Consider the following 14,692-nt stretch of genomic DNA (forward strand, 5'->3'; position numbering starts at 1 on the left):
CAAGAGAATAACAGAACAAAGAGATTTCTGGTGCACTGGCCCAGATACTTGAAGATGGACAACTAGAGAGGTTTTTGTCTTCCCAACTCAAGCCAATTTAAGTCCTGAGCGTTAGTGGAAATCAAGCACATTTAGGCATTTTATCCACAAAAACAGAAATAGAAACCACTACCTTTATTTTTTTATTTAATACAGATTAAATTTTAAGCTGCTTTCCAGTTGGGTTGCCCCAGCATGTCCTGGTGCTGTTTCTCCCCGGGGCCAGGACTTGGCACTTCCCCTTGCTGAACGTCATCGGCTGAACTTTCTCCAGCCTGCCCAGGTCCCTCTGGACGGCAGCACGACCCTCTGGTGCCTCAGCCGCTCCTCCCAGGCTGGTCTCATTGCCGACTTGCTGAGGGTGCACCCTGCCCCATCATCCACATCATTAATTAACGAAGATGTTAAGGAAAATCAGACCCTGTACTGACCCATGGGCTACACCACTAGTTACTGGCCTCCAGCTAGACTTTGTACAACTGATCGCCATCCTCTGGGCTCAGCCAGTTTTCAGTACACACTTCATCAAGCTTAGAAACTCTAATCAAGCCACATAAACTCTAATATTATTCTTCACACCCAGTTGAACCATATGTTGAGCTATATTAGTGTGAAACAGTGCTGTGTCTGTAGTAACAGCAGGTCTAGCAAAATAAATCCAGGAGAGCTCTCAGTCCATTCACTGCCTTGAGAAAGAGCTGAATATACCACTAATATCTTAGAAAAAAAAAATCTTACGGTGGAGATGTCTTTTATACTTAGAAACCACAAGGATCTTGACACGGCAGACTCGGCTGCACCCCAGAATCCTCAGCTACTGGTTGGTTGTTGGACTAAGGGATTGCCTCAGATAAATGTCTTAAGCCCAAGTTCAGGAGCAGCTATTTTCCCCTCCTCAGTAAAAGAATCTATAGGTAGGCCTTTAATTTTCCTTAACCAGGCTTTCTTGCGTGCTCTGTGCTGATCTTCTGTGAGCTTTCTCTGCTGTGCCCGATACTGAGCTACCGTCGCTGCCTCATACACCTCCTTCTGTTTTCCTGTCAGAAGCCTGAACCCACCGTCGCTCCGGAAAGGGTCTGCAGCATACGGACAAAAGGGCTTTTTTCTCCTGGAAACGGTTTCATTTTTCATTTGTGCCATCATCGCATGTGTTGATTTGATCAGTTCAGAAGAAGCCGTAAAGGGATCGATAAGCTGAACCCCATCTTCAGGGAGAGGAATAGCTTTACCATGACCACTGTCAGCTTTCTGTTCTCGCAGCAAACCACAACAGGTCTTGGGACGTACAACAGAGGGAAAAGGGATGGAGGAATTCACAGTGGGTCCGTGCAAAGAATTTTTCAGCTTAAGCTGCAGCATTTTGGTTTCAAAGGGTATAGAAATTCTTTTCATAGTCAGAGAATCATTGTGCAATCTCACACATTGGAGCTGGACTGTCTGATCCTTTTTGTGTTGCAGAGGGGTTTTGTATATTTGTACTTTTTTAGAGCGGTGTTGCTGATATTCCCATGGAGGTTGCCATGCTTCCCCAACTTTTGCAGCGTGTTTAGTACCGGAGCTGACCAGCTCTGACTTGCAGGTGTTCTGTAGCATGCTGACCGTTAAGAGGAACTTGTCAGGGGACATGGGATAACCTGGGCCTCTTCTCTTTTCATGCTGCGAAGTGGCTTCTGCCCTCTCAGGTTGTGCAGGTACATAGAGAGAAGGGCCATGTGCAGATTTGCCATCTGTTTCCAAAAATAAAATAATACATTTGCAGTTGAGGATAGTTTCTGTGATCGTTGTTGGCAGGTACTTACTCTGAGTAAGACCAGGGATGGCTGCTGGCTTAACAGCCGCATGGACAGCCCAAGTTTATCGACAGAACAGGCAATGGAGGAAGCTACAAGCCAGGAGTGCCCATTTCAGCTTGCTCATCCTTGGCCTCACTGGTGACACTGCCAACGTCAGAGGTAATTCTGTCTTGGTTAACTGAGAAGTGTGCCTTGTCATACCCTGTACAGGTCAAACTAAAGTCAGATTCTGTAACATACGTTGTATTTGTGTGTGGATGGTTTGGCATCCACCTTGTTTGAAATGATGGTTTCTAAAAGGAATGAGGTTCCCTACCACCTCTTCCCATGTACACCTTTTCTTGTCCTACAGTTTGTGCTTTGGGAAAAGGCTCCAAGACAAGTCAGTTCCTGGTAGAAATCTTTGAAGTAGCCAACATCTGAGAACCACTTTGAACCAGTACTACTCAGAGCTGCATTTAAATTGGAAATTGCAAGCCATGCTTTGTAGCCTAGCTTCACTGCCTCAAGGGATATAGAGAGTGACCCGTGCTGTCTGACAGACACATCAAGATGTGCGATTGTGTGATTATGTCCTTGACTAAGAACTAGATGGGGATTATGACACTGACTGCATAAGACGCTCAGTCCCATGACCTTGCCGTAGCAATTCATTTGTCACTTTGCTTTGCAATGTCACACCATTCGCGTGTCATTGCTTTGCAATACAATTCTGTTTTTCCAGACTGGTTAACTGAAACTCCTGCCCTCTAGAAGTGTGTTTCAGACAACATTAAGTTACAGTGCAGAAAGGCAGAATACAGCAAAACAAACTGAAGAAAATGACTGCTTGTTCCTCATTCACAGAATTTAGAACTGTTTAATCTGCACGTGCACATGACCCTGCATCTTAGTTACAAACACTAGGAGTTTTGAGTTAGAGACTTCCAATTGGTACGGCTCTTCTGTAGTAAGATGTCAGAGTATTTCTTAAACTTTACAATCCAAACAGATTCTGAATATAAAATCTGAGAAAAACTGACTTAAGGAAACAAATGCCATATGGCCACAGGCTATGGTTGTGCTCTCAGTACTATCTCATTTTCAAGTTTCAGGTTGCCACGTCTTCCCTGGCTGAGACAATTTACGTATAATCTTTTTTAAACAATTTTCTGGGTTACTGCTATTGATTAAATACCAACTACTTGAATAAATTTTGTGCAGAATTCTCCTACACCTGATAAAGAAGTCAAAAATAGAATAAGGATACAATAAAAAAAACCTAGATACCAGAGAGCTAAGCCTCATAGCTAGAGCACTTGCGCTGTTTGATTGATCTAAAGCAGCTTCTGTAGCCATCACAGGCTTTGCAAGTGATCTGTTTAACCATCCAGAATGGGCCTGGCTTCTGGAGATCCTTACCTTTTGTTTAATCCGTTCGTTTATCTTAGGTGCACTTCTTTGAAGAATTACTGTCCTACCTAGCTGCCAAGAGTCCTTACCAGTATCTGCCGGGATTCTTGCAGAACGTACTCTCGCTGACTTCCTCGAGGCAAAGGCATGGGGTTGTCTGGTGCCAGGAACGAAAAGCTTTTTCTGCCGCTCTGCCTTTTCGATATTGAGAGAAGGCTGCTGTTGCTGGTGAGCTGCTGATTTCATCAGTTCATAGGAGAGAGCTAGAAAACAGAAAAATAAGTAATTTCTACACTTCACTGGTGTTACACTTTCTTCTTTTATTAAATAAAAATCTTCATAACTGATGGGATTTCAAGTCTTTGGTTACTGTTTTGCCTCTTAGCACAGCTTCTAAAAAGTCTAGGTATTAGAAATAATCCAAAGATATTTAATTAGCCAAAAACCTCACAGAGGTCAAAGACAGCAAATGTTGATTTAAACAAAAATATTATGTATACAGTACCCATACTTTTTTTCCCACTAAAATGAAAATAAAGTCCACTGCCTGTTTGTTTCCTGTTTGTACAAACTGTACATCTTTTACCACGTAGAGCTGCATCAAGGAGGTTAGCACCCGGTAGTCTTAAAATCATGAAAACTTTCTTAGCTCATTAGTTTATCTTCAATATACAGTCTGATTGTCGACCTGGAAGATTTGTGATACGTACTGTATTAAACAACTCTGATTTTAAAAAATAACATGACTAAGTTACAATTAAAATGTGCCTGTTTGTGTGCAGTTGCATTTCCCAGTGATGGCAGATCCTGAATGCAGGTGTCCTATGACTTTCTAGAGTATTTTTTCATAAATAATTCAAGCACTGAATCAGCAGCATGTTTCCATGCACACCAGCTGTAAGAATACAAATACTACTACTGATCTCTCTATTGCTCAGTTGGAAAATGACAGTGCCTGTCTTGACAAACGTGTTGAATTTATACCAAACCTTTCTAAAAAGGTACGAAGGTTTTACAAAAGCCTAAAAATGACAGAACCGAAATGCAACAGCACATCTACCAGACTGCACTGTTAAAAAAAAAAAAAAGCAGAGAGTCTGTATATTGATTAGGATGAAGACAGTGGATACTTGAAATTATTTCTAACTCATTTTAGAAAATGCCAGTGTATTGCAGAGGCTGTATGTAATACTTTGAGATGTTCCACAGCTTTTCGGTGACTGGCAGCGGATCCAGCAAGACCGCATGAGCTGGTCAGCATCTTGTGTCTCCAGAGCAAGTCGATGCACCTGGCTGAGGTCGTGGCGTTTCATTCGCCGAAGATGAAGCTGTGTTCTGCTTGAAGTCCCCTTGCGCTGTTTTTTCTTCCCCACCATCTTTCTGTCAGCATCTAAGGTATAGTCCCACCTGACATCCTCAAACTGGAACATCAACAGACTGGTTGGTGAATTGATCACCATCCTGAAGAAGGGAAGGAAAAGCCGTTAAAAGCACAGATATCGTTAACACAGCAGAGCCCAATCCCAGCTGTGCAATACAAAACTCAAGGGTGCTTAAACAGATCCAAGGTAACCATCACCTGTTCAAGGAAGCAGTAGCAATTAGTCCCGTCAATCAGATGCTGTACATTTTAACTCATACTCTGTAGGAGCTCTATGGGGCTCTTTTCATTCAGCTCTATGACAAAATTAGTTTAAAAATAAGATGAAACTTGCCAACGGTGGACTGAGCTATATCAGTACAATGCCAAGAGAAACTGGAGATACCATATTGTTAGGGACATTTAAACCTAAATTGGAGGGGTGTACTGGGTCTGGTTGGGATGGAGTTAGTTTTCTTCATAGCAGCCCATACATCGCTGCGTTTTACAGTTGTGACCAAAACAGCATTGGTAACATACCAGTGTTTTAGCTATTGCTTACACAGAAGCTGGGAGCTACCTTTAGTTCAGAAGTGAATGAACCTGGAAGGGTTTTCCATTGTTGGCTTTTATAAAGAGGCCGTAGGTCAGGGAACAAGCAAAGGCTTTGTCAAGCCTTGGCTTGGTTCTCCAGCCTCTTAAGAAATTTGGGATCTGAATTCAGCTTTACAATTGAGTCTGTATCTGAAGTTGCATAAGAACAGGAAATTGTACATTGCTGAATGGACTAAGAAAAATCTCTTTTCAGCCATTGTTAACAAAACCAGTTTATTAAAGCAGTCAATAAGCAGAGCCCTTTAAAACTTGTTTGTGAGAAGGGCAGTAAAAGGAAAAATACTCAATTCCTTAAATTACAGTGTAATCTACCTGATTCGGTTCAGAGACTGATGGCAGCTGTTGTCACCAACCTGTTTCCTGCAACATAGAAGGAAGATACGGGGTCCCCTCTGCTGTTGGCCATCAACACTTTCAGGCAGCTTCCAGTCAAGTAGTTAAATACACGAATCTTTCCGTCAGCACAGCCACTGATAACTCTGAGATAGAGGAACTCCAGAGACAGAACTTTCCTGAAAACACAACGCGGAAGGGTCGGTACATTCACCTCCATCAACAGGCTGAACAGAGGAGCTGATCAAGATATTTAAAAGCTCTGACAGTGAAGTCCTTCATAATCACTCCATGTCCAAACCAACCTACTCAGTGCGTCCTTGTAGCAACCAGTATCGTTATGGCCATCTGCTGCAGTTTACATTTCATTTTGATGTCTAGGAAAGTAAATGAAAACAATAGGATGCTACAGTTTTCACAGTTCTAATATACAATTAAAGTATTAGAAAATGGCATAACATACAGTCGGTAGGGTTCAGCGTGTGACTCAGCCACCTCCAATGTAGACAGTGTCTATTCTTGACCAGGTGGTGCGATACCCTGTTGCATACAGGTTGAGATCCTTGAAATATTGGAGTATGCACTGTCAGTCTTAAATCATCCCTGTTTGTGAGCAAGCGGTTGCATATTTGCATTTTAGATTGTTACAGGTCTTAACTGACAAACGCTGGTTGTGACCACGTAGTTCCTGACACCAGTTTTAGGATTAAAATTGTTGAAAGTGAGGGTATGTCAAATACTAGGACTGATAATTAATACATTTTCTGTTTCTATAAGGGAGACATTTTCTTTACAGATTTACTAGACGAATACAACTTAAAACTCTGATTCCTACTTAGGGTGACGGAAAGCTGTTAGGCATCTCTTAAAGTTTCCCAACATGCTCCATCCCAGGACATATCCATCGGTGCTTCCTGTGACTAGGTGCCACTGATCAAAGGACAAACATTTCACTGGGCCTTGGTGCCCCTCTAATGTCTGCAAAGTAAAAGAAATAGGTGCAACACTGTCAACAATCTGGGCATCAATATGCCAAGATATCTTATGGCATTCCCAGTACCAGCCTTATAGACTATATTGTAGTTTTATTCGGTGTTATTATAATATACCAATACACCCGATGGATAACTATGTTAGTTTTATAGTCACTTATAAGAAATATTCTGGGCATGTTGCTGGTAATGAGCTACTAGCATGGAAGTAACATCTGGTTTCCATCTATTACATGTGCTAAATAGATGTTACTGCACTGAGACCTTTGTGATCCATTGAACGTTCACCCAGGAGAGAAGAGAGCGGACTGCCCTGGGTGTAGTGGAGGGGAAACTGCAGACTTGGCTCAGCTGGAGCTGGGATGTCTTGCATCTGAGGTGCATCTCAGTTTGCAACTCTTTTCCCTGCAGGTAGAAAGAGCTTCACTCCTCTCAGAGATGTGGACTAATACTAATTGTGGACCCCTGCTGAGGTAATTAGCAGACTCTGGCCTCAATCTTTACATTGCAGAGCAGCTGTCGAGCTGCTTCAGCTTTATAAACTGATTCTGAGATCAAGTTTCATATTTTGGGCTAACCCATAATACCTCCGACCCCAAGAGCTGTTAGTCAAGCTCTCCCACCCTCTTCCCAGGTTCTGAATGTATCTACAGGAGCGGAGGTGAATGTATCTACAGAGATCACGTCATGATGGGGTTAAGCAAGGCAAATAAAACCTAGAGTTAAAACTGACAGTTGTTTGCAAATCAGTTTTTATATTATTTGCTTACGAATAATTCTGCGGTTTCTTTTGTCAGTTTAGATTGCGTCTGGTTTTGGGTTGGGAGGGGAATTTTTTTTTTTTAGAAAGTCTTTGGCAAAAGCAAAACACTATGATAAACTGGCACAGAAGATTTTTGACCATTTAGCACAAAATTATCCACGTAAAAAGAAACTTACTTTGATCAGAGTGCCTGTATCAGCACACCAGACTTTCACCAGCCCTCGGTCACATCCACTGACAACACGAGTGCCGTCCATTTTAACGACCCAAACAGCACTGTTGTGCTTCAGAGTCTTGAGACATTTCCCACTCTCCAGGTTCCACACTGTTAGGGCCAAAGGAGAGAAATATTAAACATACATATGCCCCAATGAGAAAGTTTGCTGAGTACAATATGATTTTAAAAATACTATTGGAATTACAGTTACACCTTGTACCTGCAGCTCTGCATGAAGCCAAGTGTTGACTTAAGAGGTATGAGTGCATGGCAAAAGTTTTAAATGCAAAGTCCAGAAAACAGCACATCTTTTTCATCCTTATTCTGTAAGCTAATAAGGAAACCTCTGGCAAACTGAAAGTTGGTACTGCTTTCCCAAGGGTCGGTCCGGCCCTAGAGCCACAAAGCCATTAAAACTGAATAAAAGCAGAAATAATGATAATTTATTCAATGACACACTCAGAGACCTTGCGTGTGCTTGTGTCCACAGCTTAGGCTGTTCTGGAAGCAAAAGTATGAGATGCTAAAATTCACCTTTGTATTTATAGACTCACTTTCGTACTCACACACTGTGTGTGTCCCGCTCACCACAACTCCCCTGGACTCTGCCCATCGTTTGCTACTGTTTGCCTTTGGGAAGCTGCTCGTCCTGGCTCTCACCTTTCACCATCCCATCTCTGGCTCCTGACACAAAGTGCTCTTCGTATAAATCCAAGCAGGTGATTGTCCCACAGTGACCATTAAAGATTCTCACACAAGCACCACTGTATATATTCCAGCATCTACGAAGGACCAACCAAAGAGGGAATAGAGGGAATACAGTGATTAACTTAACTGATTGTTTATTCAATTTATTCATTATTTCCTACTTAACCGGGCCAGCTCTTGTCCTACACACACTTGGTTGAAATCAGGAGTCATTCCACTAGGGTGTCGGAGGATTTGGAACAATCCAGTCAGGCTTAGTATTAAATTTTTACCCATATACTTTGTTCTTCCACCTCCAAACTGCGTGAAAACATGTGGCTAGATTTCCCCTTTTCCATGGTTACCTTCAATTAACCTTAAAATGTAGAGCTTTACAAGATAAGGTTGTTTTTTTACTGGCCAGTGCCAAGATGATTTCTGTTGACTTTTAGAGAATTCAAGCCTGCGCTTAAACAAACAGCCCTTTTGGAGCAGGGAGGACAGAGCCTGAATGAGTGTAAAGTCTTTCCTCTTTCGTTAAATACTGCCTTCGATGAAGTTGTGCAATTGCCACGCCAGAGCCAGACAACTTGCTGCTTAGCTTTTCACCGCTTAGAATGATATTCTTGGGATTTACTGATAAATGTGAGAGCTGATCATCTCCAGCCCGTGTTTCGGGGTGCGGTACCTGGAAAGGAGCAGCCATCCAGCGGGTACCAGGGTGTTGAGCCTGCTTAGCACAACAGGCCACCTAAAATGTCAGAGAAACCCAGCCTCCCTGAACTTGATGCTGACTTTAGCAGGGCCAGAATCTCACTGCAAGTGCTTATTTGAAACATATCTGGTGTTTTAAGATACTTCAGGAAAACTTGTGCATCACTGTGTCTTCCTATTTTATCACTCAGTACTGGATGAAACTGGGAAACAGAAGATGTCCTGTGTGAGTGGGGGATGTGTTCCCTTATCTACTGTCCTTTCTTTATTACTCTAGTGAAAGTGATGGGAGGAGAATTCCTAAAGATCGGAGTGGAAGGATTAAAGTTTCACTTTTCCCAGATTTGCCAAGGGGCTGGTATCCCACGGCACAGTCCCAGCGCTGCTCACCTGATGCTGAGATCGAAGCTTGCGCTGAGAACGAACCCTTTCTTCTCATTGAGGAAGAGTGCTTTGATGCTCCCAGCATGGCCAGCGAGCAGAGGAGGCACTTCTTTCATTCCCAACACATCAAAAAGCCTCACTTTTCGGTCTGCAGAGCCAATGGCTACCAGGTTTCCACGACTGTAATGAATTATTCTGCTTTGGTCTGCTCTGGATAAGAAACAGGGATTGAGATGAGCTTTAGGCAGCTAACAAGGTACAACAGGTCTAAGACTGGGACAAGCATTTCCCTGATGCTTAATGGTCTCCACTGAGCAACCCGATGGGCAATGTGCTTAAGCAGGTGAATCCTTTGCAGGGCACCACAACCAAGGTCCCTAGTTCTGCGTGCCCAAGTTCAGACCTGGAGGGTGAGCTTAAAGAGGGGAGAGGGCTCCTCCCAGACCCATATCCCTTGTGATACACTGTGGATCGCTAACCTTTCTGTCTTTAAAAATAGCTTATCTTGGATCTTTATAAAAAAACTGGATTTGACACCAAGGGTTTCTTAACGCTGATGCTGAGACACCCTTCTCCAGCCATACGTTCTCACAGAAGGATCGCAGGGAATGCGGCAGGTTTTCAGAAGCTGCTGTTTGGCCCTGCAGCCGGGCAGTCTACTCACTGGTCCATGAGGACACGGACATTGTAGGAGCCACAGAAGACATTTCTCTCTTCCAGCTGGATCGTGTCAGTTTTCAGATCATGATAGGCTGCCCGCAGATTGTCTTCCTCCTGCTGATGGAAAGAAAAATAGGGAAAAGTAACTCAGGGAGGGAGGAATGCAGCATTATTCTATAGTATTAAACGTATCAGCTTGGTCCCAGCTGTAGTGATGAGACCAACAGAGACAGAAGGTGTTGCTGAGGTTACTGCAGAAACAAGGGTTGTTCCCATGTCACGTTCCATGACAAAAATGGCAGACCTGGTAGCTGCACCTTTTATTCTTTGGGAAACAGGCCGTGTCCTTGTGATGCTGCCCAGCCTTGCCAGTACCCTGGCCTCATGGCTACGCTTGCGACTTGGGGATGCGTTAGGACAAGGCAGGAGGTCAGGGATGCAGGCTTCCTCCCATGCAAGAAGGTGCTGAGCAAGCACCGGCCCTTATGAATTGCTCACGATGGTGCGAACCAGAAGTAGAAGTGGTAGAAGAGCAAAGCAACTCCGAATTCACTGTCCTGTTTTCCAAGACCACCATGTCCTCCTTCGTCCCCAAATACTGAAATGCAAGATCTGTGGAAGGCAAACAACCTCCAACATACCTTTGTTTTACTTCCCCAATTGTGGCCTTTCACTTCGATGACATCCCCTTCTTCATTTAGCTGCGGAATTGTCACATCGACTCTTTTAGCATAATTTGAAACTGCTCCTCTGGGGCACAACCCCTGGAATAAACCAGTAGAGGCAACACAGTTACTGCAGAGCCCGTGCACACGAAGGATCCTGCTCATGTGCTGATGCTTCGGCATCTCCATGGGATGCTAAAGTTAAAGGCAAAGCTGAGCTGCACGCACTGGCTTGTTGTTATTGTTTAAGAGACCTGTCTTGCATTCACCACTTCGTCAGTATAAGGTTTAACTTCTTGTGAAAAATAATTGCGCTTTTTTCCCCCAAAATTCTAGTCTTAAGCTTTTATTAAGCTGCAAAATTTCAAAGTGCATCTTATCTTTGGTGAGTACTCAGTTGATTCAAAATCCAAACCTGCTGAGATGAGAGGCTCTCAAAACTTCTTTGTCAATATTTAAGATTCATTTTTAATGTGTGACACCTTCCATTAAGCCTTCTTTGAAGGCTAGCGCAGAGCTGAGATTTCTGTGCCCTCTTCACAAATCAAAGCATGCAAAGACTCCTAACTATCCCTCTTAGGGGATTTACGTTTACACTTAGCTTGGTGTATCCAAGTCCATACTAACCAGGAAAGCCTTTCCTAGAAGTTCTGCTTTTCTGTGTCCCAACCACCAGCTCTGACTTCTCACAAAGAATCCTAGCATTTCCATCTTCCTATGTGGAGCAAATAAAGCTCATTTTTGAGCTGCCATTGTTGCTCTGCCCAATTTCCAGTAGCTCCTGGAAGTCCAGTATTTGCGTTTGTGACCACACTCTGCTTTATTGATTACAAGAATGTTTTGATCCATTTTTAGAGTCACAGGCTCTCTGAAGGTCAGTAAAAGCTATTCTGCTGTGCTTGCTTGTGACAGTATGAATGATGAAGCTGGCTTAGCTCTGCAGATGGAGGAAGAAGGAACAGGGCAAAGTTGGGAGGTAGCCTCTAGTAAAAGCATCTCCATCTAACGGCTTGGGCAGTAGCAGAAGAACACCCTCTTTTTAAAGTGCATAATGATGGCAGAAGCCCAGGCATCATACCTGCAGGTACAGGATCTTCTCCTGTACTGTGCTTTGGCCCACACGTTCCCTCTTGACTTCTTTGGCCAGAAAAGCCCAGCATCTACTCACAGCAGCACATGCATTGAGGGATTTTTGATCCAAAAGCCCTGAGGAATTAAAGGCACAGATTAGCTAACCCCTCTCCACACTAGAGACCGTTCATTACCCTTTGGAGAAACTGCCTTGGGAAATCAGAGAAGCTTTACCCAGGAGGTACATGGACAGGTGAGGTGGCAGACAGCGAATGAAGTCCTTGGATGGGTTGACATTAGAGGGTGACTGGAGAGATGTGGGAACCATGGTGACATCTTGACCGGCTAAGGACATAATAGGTGAGTTGTCCTCTGCATCAGGACCCTCCTGGATGAGGCACTCAGTGTTTTGGGGCCAGAAGCACACTGCTGGTGGTTGGCTACCTAGGAGACAGGGGAATTTACAGTCTTGTAAGTGCTTGAGTTTTGGTGGCCATTAACAGTGCTGCTGTTAGCAATGCACTGCAAGACTTGGTTGATCTCTATCTGACTCTTCTGCTAATCCCTTTGGTACGCTACCATTCAAAAGAAAACACTGAAAACACTCAGGGGCTTGCAGGACAGTTCACACCCACGGGGTTTGAGGGCAGAGGATGACAGTTTTCTCTTTACAAACACGAGATACTTTACCTCCTCCACCTCTGTCTACAGCAGTCACCACCATGGGAGGGTGACTGTCCCAGACTAAGGGGGGACACTGAAAAAACCTCATGTCAAGGACATAGCACTTCTTTCCTAAAAAAGAGTGGAAAACCTTCTCTTCCTTTAGCCGTTAGATTTTCTTCAGTAAAACTGTCACTTGGGTTATGATATTGCAGAAGGAAAGAAAGAGGGACAAATGTCTCTGTTGTCCCCAAGGTAATGGAAGGGTAAACGCAGCTAATGCCCTTCTCACATGAGCAGTTTTTGCTGGTGTCCACCTACACCTGTAGCATCTTTGCCAAACTTCAGTCCTCCACAGTGTAAGGCTTTCCTTCCTTTTAGGCGCCACACCAGCCACAGTGCTACGTTTTGAAATTCAAGTGTGCTGGTGGAAGACCTTACACCTGGGAGAACAACGTCGCAGGCAGCAGAAGGAAAGACACTGACTTTGACCTCTTCGCTACGAGCATACTGTCAGCATCTCAGCAGACTTGGGAAGTGACGCGAAGACAAGCATCACCTGATGCATGGCACTTGGAACTTTCCAGCTAACATGGCCATGGTCTGCCATGCTTTTTTTCCCCAAATGACCCAGAACAGAACTGGTCCTCAGCAGTGCCAGTTGTTAAGTGTCCTGGTATGAAACACCATAGATTTTTTTTCACACCCCCTGGTATTAAAGAGTCAGGTAGCGGTACCCGTCATACTAAACTGGCCAGTTCTTGCAGATGAGATTTTACTTGTAAGAGCTGCGGAAGAAATGCTAGCAGACCATGGTGGAAATCGAATCTAGGCACTGGGCTGAGGACAGCTGTCTTCCTTGGAGCTGCTTTGGGCTTCAGCAGACAATCCCTCTCCATCTTCCTCTGGAAGAATTAAGCAAAGGCTCAGACCTTACAGTAGGCATCCCAGAGCTCAATTGGGGGGTTGCAGAAGTTAGAGCAGTATATTAAGTATACGTATAAATATGTATTAAGTATAAACAAATTATGCTAGATTATTTATTCTATCCCTTCTAGCTATGCAGAATTAGTGCCTTCAACACTTTCTTTAGTATTGTTTTCATTACTTAAAACACTCAATTCACAACCACCCCTCCTGAAATGTGTTGCCCGGAAGAATTCATGAGGAAGTTTTTTTTCATTACGTTGTTATCACCTATACTCCACTGTAAACTAGATTCCTCTTTCCTTTAACGATCACCTCATTTACAGGGTCACTGCATACATACAGGCTGGGACTGATGCAGAGCTGGCCCTGAGAAGCTGATGCTGGGTCAGGATAAAGCTGCTGCTGGGCCTGAGTCCCATCTGGCCCCATCTCCCGCTGCCAGGAACATCCCATTCCCTCCATGACCCATGCTCGCCCCGGGCTTTGCCCACTCATTTCCCACAGCTGGAAGGGTCAGAGACCTAAACCATACCAGATTTGCAGCTTTAACCGGAAGTTTAATAGCGCAAAACCGATAACACTACAATTAACAGTCCTGTTGGCTGGGCGGTTTCTTTCAGCAGTTCCCCTTCGTACCGCCTGCGTGGGGAATTTTGCCGCATGCAATAAAATACTTGCTAGAGAGGGGAAGAGCCAGAGCAGCAGCATCGGGAGCTGCCAGACTGCTGCAGGTGGCAGAAAGGAACCTGGGTAACATCACCTCCGTCTTCGCATCCCCTGGACCACAGCAGTTGTACTCCAGAGGTACCTCTGACACGGCCCAGGCATTTCCCCTGACAGCGGGATGGCCCGGAGCATCACCTGAGAAAGCTCAGGGGCAGACGTGGATCTCTGGGCCAAGCCGAGGGTGACTGCAGCACTCCATATTCCCCGAGAGACCTGAGAGATGCTCACAGCCAGCTGATAATCCCAGCCCTACCACTCGGCAAACAAAAGCTCATTCCCCAGAGAAGGAAGAACACTGGCAAGGGCTGCGAGCTGTTTCTCTCCACCGCTGGCCCCGCAGGGAAAGGCTCTGTTAAAATCCACCCGCGCCGCTCATGGGTGACATCCTCCTCCTTTTCCTTTGTGTTAAACTCAGCCACCTTACAAGTCTCACCTGGGAGAAACCCAGAGGATTGTTGGAGCTGATGGGAATCGGGCACAGCCCCAGCAAGGCGATACCTGCCTTTCCTGACCTCAAAAGGCCCTAAAGGGGAAACCACCGTGGCATTGACCCCCCCAAGGCCTGACTGCCCGAGGTGTGAGGGATTGGGTTCACTGTTTTCTGCCCGATGAGCAGCAAAGGAAGCATCACCCAAAGAGCTGCTCTGTGCCCCGGTGTCCCCACACCCAGGCACAGACAAAACCGATT

The 14,692-nt window shown here is 44.6% G+C and overlaps 1 protein-coding gene across 1 annotated transcript; it reads right to left on the reverse strand.

Annotated features, from left to right (window-relative positions):
* Nucleotides 1–885: 885 nt before the first annotated feature.
* Nucleotides 886–13,092, reverse strand: LOC104155997 (F-box/WD repeat-containing protein 10-like). The gene is made up of 13 exons (XM_009699160.1): nt 13,086–13,092; nt 11,920–12,129; nt 11,693–11,820; nt 10,591–10,713; nt 9,954–10,066; nt 9,296–9,499; nt 8,165–8,286; nt 7,464–7,612; nt 6,368–6,510; nt 5,553–5,711; nt 4,417–4,685; nt 3,314–3,487; nt 886–1,766 (listed from the first exon to the last, which is right to left on the reverse strand). The coding sequence occupies exons 1-13, from the start codon at nt 13,090–13,092 to the stop codon at nt 886–888; spliced, it is 2,682 nt and encodes an 893-aa protein (XP_009697462.1).
* Between the last annotated feature and the right edge of the window lie 1,600 nt (nt 13,093–14,692).

This window comes from Cariama cristata, unplaced genomic scaffold (assembly GCF_000690535.1).
Source record: "Cariama cristata isolate BGI_N322 unplaced genomic scaffold, ASM69053v1 scaffold22244, whole genome shotgun sequence".
NCBI lineage: Eukaryota > Metazoa > Chordata > Aves > Cariamiformes > Cariamidae > Cariama > Cariama cristata.